Below are 5,727 nucleotides of genomic sequence, written 5' to 3'. Positions count from 1 at the left end.
CCACTGAGCATCACCCACACTGGGCACCCATCCCACTGAGCATCACCCACAACGGACGCCCATCCCACTGCCACCAGTCCTGCCGGCCACGTGCCTGGTGCCCACCAGCAGCTCCCCCAGCACCGCGGCGGGCGCTCGGGCTGCTGCTGCAGAGACGAAGGGGCCATCTCGGGGCGCACCACGGGCCGGGCAGGGGGAGCCGCAGGGGTGCCGGCAGCCGCCGCCTGCACCGGAGCGGGGCCGCGGCCGTGCGGAAAGTGCGGCCGCCAATGCTCAGGCTGAGGCGGCGGCAGCAGCGCCGGGGCCGGGCGGGGCGGGCGGAGCCGCGGCCGCCGCCATGGGGCTGCTGAACTTCACCCGGGACCCAGTGCCGGAGGCGGTGAGCGGGGACATGCACAACCTCAACCAGCTCAGCGCGCAGGTGGGGCCGGCGGCGGGCGCGGCAGCAGCCCCGGACCGCGGTCCCGCGGGGCCGACGGCTGCAGGGCAGGCACAGCCGGGCCGGGGTGAGCCAGCACCCGGGGGCCGGGCCCGGCGGGTCCCGGAGCAGCCCCGGTACCGGGTTCCATCGGGTCTCCGGGGGCCGCAGCTCCGGTACCGAGCCCAGTCAAGCCTCCAGTCTCCAGAGCAGCCCCAGTACTGGGCCCCATTGGGCCTCCAGGTCCCAGCGCCAGGCTTCCCGCCGGGTCTCAGCCCGCTCCGGGAGGGCACCGCGCTCTCCGGTATCAGAGGCAGGGCCAAGCCAAACCCCGAGCCCCGCAGGAGCCTGTTGCTGGGGCTGTAATGCGTTCTGGCAAAGGGGCTCACACCGTGCCCTATGTGGGCAGCAGGGACCTGTCGAGCTCTGTTTTTTCCCGGTGGAAATGCACAGCGGCCGGGCTGTGATTGCCACCCCACTGCCCTTGTCCCAGGTCGGTGCTCTGCTCAGCAGCACGCATCTGCCTCTGGGTCACGCTGGGCATACAGCGCCTCAGCTGCACGCTCCACTCGTACTGGAGCCGGTGGAGAAGCTGAGGCTTTCTTAGCTCAGCCTGCCAGAACCGTGGGTACAGCCCAGAGCCGCTGTTACCCGAGGGGAGGACAGGATGAGGCACTGCAGTAGCAGAGCAGCCAGGCGAACCCGAGGCACAGCCAGCGCTGGTGCTGCAGAGGAGGGAGGTAGTGATGCTCTGCCCTACAGGCAGGCTCTGCAGCCCTGACACTGCACGGTGAAGGCAGCTACTAGACCCTTAACCAGTTCTTTTCCTTTCCCGAGTTAGCTTGGTTACCCCGTGGGGTTTATGAAACAAGAGTAGGCAGTCACATCTTTTTCCACTCACACATTTTGGGCTACACAGGATAGAACAGCAGTTTCAATGAGCCACAAGTCACAAAAGCCCTGTGCAATGCCAGCTGCACAAACCCTCTGAGAGTCTCTGAAAAGCATCTGTGAGTAAACCCCATCCGCAGGCATCTTGTAATGCTGAGAATGGGGGTAACTTCCCGGCATGGGAGGTCGAACTCTGAGACCGATGTACCAGAGTCACATAGGGCTACATCAAGGTCGTGGTGGTGATGGGGATGGCGAGATGCTGAGATGCTCATACCTGACTCCATAACACACTCCTGTTTCTCCACAGCAATTCTCATCACTGACTGAAGTGCTGTTCCGCTTTCTGACAGAGCCCAAGGAGGTGAGAGACGTCCAGAACACCGAGTGTGAATGCAGCTCTGGTGAGAAACGCGCAGAGATAAGATTGTGTCTCTCGTGCAGGTGGAAAGGTTTCTGACTCAGCTGTCTGAATTTGCCACCATGAATAAAATCAGCTTGGGCCCTCTGAAAAACATTGTCAAAAGTATTCTTCTGGTACCCAACGGTAAGTGAGACATTTGCTTAGGCTGCCCCGAGGCCAGACTCTTGGGTCCATTCCTGCATGCTGCCAAAGGGGGTCTTCAGAACTGCAGTGCACTTGGTTTGCACAATAACTGTGAACAGTAGCTAATAAAAGGCTTAGTATTTAAGAATCAAAAATCCTCCTGTTGAAATATCCCTGTTTGGTGAGTTGGGCTTTGTATTCTTTATACCCCACCTGCAGACACAGCTCTCTGGATCAACTCAACTCACATATATGTGTGTTAAATGCAAGCACAATATTGTGACAGTGCTTGGTTTAACCAGTACCTGTAAAATCAGTTTGTCAGACCAGCCAGTCCTATGTTGGCACCAGGTCTCTGCAGGAGCTTCCACCAGTTTATTTAGTGGACTAATAGAGCAGTAATAAAGCAACCCAGTACTGTAATTCCTACAAGGACAAGTGCTGTTTAAGATACAGTGTAAACACCCCTCTAAAGTGGGCTGGAAACCAGTTTGGTTCTAGGCCATGTAAAGCAGACATCATAAGTAGTGGGGAAGAGGGGCAGAGGGATTCCCCTTGAATACCCCAGACTCCAGCACATTATGGGATTACTGTGATACTGTGGCTGCTGTTTGACATGATAATGCATCAAACACCTCCACTGCACGTCCATCCCATTGATCCCTCCTGTTATTAATAATCCCTTGCTATTATCCTGCAGTCCTGGCTTCCCTATAGCTCTCTTTGCAGCACTGAAGCCTCACACAACTGTTCCCTGCATTTGGTCTAAACTTATCATGCTACTTCAAGCCATTTCTTCTACCCAGGAGTAGCAGTGAATAATGTCCTTTCCTACAACTGTCTTGGGGATATTTAACATGGAAGTGGGATTTTCTGGCCTAGGTGCACTCAAGTCTTGTCACTGCTATTTCTGTGCACTGGCTCCAATCCCATGTAACTCTTCCTTAGTGCTGGGATGCCACAGACAGTGTTGGGAAGGATTCCAGCAGATAACTGTGCCTGTGTGCTACAGAGCAGAAAGCCACGTGGGACCAGCAGTCTCTTTGAATTTATGAGATTCCTGCTCTTGGCTTCAGAGAACAGAATCCTTATAAACTTCCATGTGCTGCCGGTGCCCCAGAACAAAGGAGGCAGGCACAGCGGGGGAAAGTGTTATATGCACACGTTCACACCCATAATCCAAAACACAGCAGGTAGGTCAAATTAGTAGCCTGCCAGCCTTAACAGCTCCCCTTTAACAAGCAAAGCTTCTATAGGAGAGAAAGCAGCAGCTTCAAAACACAACCACTGCCACAGTTCCCATGGATACCTGCAATGAAATCTCCCCCTCTCCCAGGCGTTCCCAGAGCCTGGACTTTTAAAGCACCGGGCATCTGCAAAGATAGCGGCAGGCACAACTGCATTTCCTATCCCGAGGAGCTGTGGTTTGTTTCAAAACACAGGCTGAGAGCAGAAGCTCTCCAGCGCAGCGCCTCCATCCTGGCGTTTATGGGATTCAGTAAAGACTGGTTTGGCTCAGTGAAAAGTGATTTTGCTTCTTTGCATTGTTGGTTCAGGTGCCCTGAAGAGGAATTTGTCTTCGGAACAAGTCCGAGCAGATTTCATTGCTCTAGGTGGGTCACCTGGCTTCCCCTAAATAAAAGATAATTAATATTTATCACATAGAGTAATCTCCTCTGCTCTCTCCCACAGGCCTCAGTGAGGAGAAAGCCACTTACTTTGCAGAACAGGTATGCATCTGTTTCTGCTGGTTTCTGAGCTAACAAAATGACAGTCTCCAAGTGGGAGCTGGTGAAACCCTGCTCTGCTGCTGAGATGTGTCAGCACTTGGGGTGCTTTCTGCCAAACCAGCTCAGGGATTTGGACTGATCCTCAGATAAGTGCGAAGGAGCACTTTGCCTAATGAGAATTCTAGCCATGGCCTCTGCGTCATCCATTCTGTGGCTCCTGCACTCCTGGGTGCCTCTCACTTGGTTGGTTTTGGCTTTGCACGCTTTGAGCCCCAGGGTCATGCAGTTACATGAACACATGGCTTTTTGTGCAGATATTGTTACAGCAAAACAGCACAGAAACAAACCCAGTGAGTTTCATTTGCAGAGGGAAACCCTGGCAGGACTCCACATCTGTGAAAACCCCTCCGACCACATGAGCTTGCCCCTTTGCACACCTCCACTTTGAGCTTCTGCCTCCTTTCTGACTGATGTTGAACTTGCAGGTGACATAAATAGAGACCTCTGGGGGTTGACTGCTGGGGTGTCTTTTGCCTTTGCAGTGGAAGGCGCATTCGCCCACCCTGACACGCCTGGCTGTTGGTCAGACGCTGATGATCAACCAGCTGATAGATATGGAGTGGAAGTTTGGAGGTAATAGAGCTAAATCAGGGAGTGAATGGGGTGGGAAACCCACCAGCAGCTCTCAGCTAAATAACCTCTTATTCCACTGTTTAGCTAACAGATTATCTCCCTTCTTTCTGCCTCACAGTGACTGCTGGGAGCAGTGAACTGGAAAAAGTGGGAAGTATCTTCTTACAGGTACATCTACATAGAGAGTTCAGGTTGTAGTGTGCAGTTAAGGGAAAAGCAGCAACCAGGCATGCGGGCAGTACTGGCTATGATTGGGGCTGGAGGAAAGCTGGGTCTCATGGAACAAGCCCTGCCACCGGGCTTCTGCTTCACCTTCCAAGTGCAGCTGCCAGCAGATAGCAGGCACGCTGCTGTTTGTTTCCCTTCTGAAGACATCCTGTGTCACAGCAGCAGAGCCCACTGCGGAAGGCTCTTCAGAAAGCTCAGTCCAGCAGAGGTTATCTGGGGAGGGGGGGTGTGATCATTTGAAAGAACTTCCAGAGAGCCTCCCGATGCCCAAGGAATCTGTTCCTACAGTGGCACTTCCTGAAAGGCCTGTCAAATACATGTGTGCTTTGCAGCAGTCTGAAACTCACAGCATAGCCCTGGTACTTCTGCCTTTTCATGGTGCTCAGAATACAGCATACTCCAAATTAACACCTCTGCTTTTTCTATCCCCAAGCTGAAGCTGGTGATTAAAAAAGGGACTCAAGTGGAAAACGTGTATCTGGGTGAGTTAACGGCTCTGGGGAAGCAGCAGCTTGGGGGTTGCTGGAGGTGGGGGAGCTTTGGGTGCAGAACCCAGCATGGGTCGCTGCCAGGGGAGGGCTGGAGAATGCTGCTCCCCTAGCAGTCACTCTGGCCATATTTGCGAATGCTCACTGCATTCCAGGCATCCTGAATAAACCTACATCTGCCAGGGAGCTGCAGAAAGCAGCCAGAGCAGCAGCAGAGAGTTAGGAAGGAAACGATTCCCAGGGTTTGGTCACCATTAGGAGAATCCCAGCCTGGAACCCCACACAGCCCAGCTGCAGTGTGCAGAAACAGCTGCCGAGGGTCACTGTGTCTAATCCTGCCCAGCTTAGGCAGGTAGCACCAGAGCAGCGTTTCCCATGCTGGAAGCATAACCTGAAATCCAAGACTCGATGCCTCTCTGTTGTTTTCCTGCAGAGTTGACTTTGCCCCAGTTCTACAGTTTTCTGCATGAAATGGAACGGATCAAAACCAGTCTGGAGAGCTTCAGCTGAAGCAGCACAGGCCTGGACAGACACCATCCAGTGGGATTCACCTCGTGGGCTGGCAGATCTGCCCTTTCCCAGCTGACCTGACACCTCGATAAGAGGAGACAAGGCTGTGCGAGGAGCACTGCTGTTGTGGCCTAGAGGGACCATGAGTCCCTCAGAACCTGAAACGTTAGCAAGGGTTTTCAAGCAGCTGCAATCCACTTATTTTTTATATACTCTTATGAGAAAACTGTGGTCAAAATATGTGGAAACTTGTATTAAAATAGCAAATAAATAAACCCATTC

The 5,727-nt window shown here is 53.6% G+C and overlaps 1 protein-coding gene across 1 annotated transcript; it reads left to right on the top strand.

The window, feature by feature from the left end:
- The first annotated feature begins 288 nt into the window (after window positions 1–288).
- Window positions 289–5,489, top strand: COMMD7 (COMM domain containing 7). The gene is made up of 9 exons (XM_080628017.1): window positions 289–421; window positions 1,620–1,673; window positions 1,754–1,856; window positions 3,413–3,469; window positions 3,549–3,586; window positions 4,129–4,219; window positions 4,338–4,387; window positions 4,881–4,929; window positions 5,369–5,489. The coding sequence occupies exons 1-9, from the start codon at window positions 338–340 to the stop codon at window positions 5,443–5,445; spliced, it is 603 nt and encodes a 200-aa protein (XP_080484143.1). The 5' UTR covers window positions 289–337; the 3' UTR covers window positions 5,446–5,489.
- Window positions 5,490–5,727: the final 238 nt, after the last annotated feature.

This window comes from Psittacula echo (assembly GCF_963264785.1).
Source record: "Psittacula echo genome assembly, chromosome: 12".
NCBI lineage: Eukaryota > Metazoa > Chordata > Aves > Psittaciformes > Psittacidae > Psittacula > Psittacula echo.
Note: the sequence above shows the minus strand (reverse complement) of the source record. Positions and strands in the feature narration are given on the sequence as shown.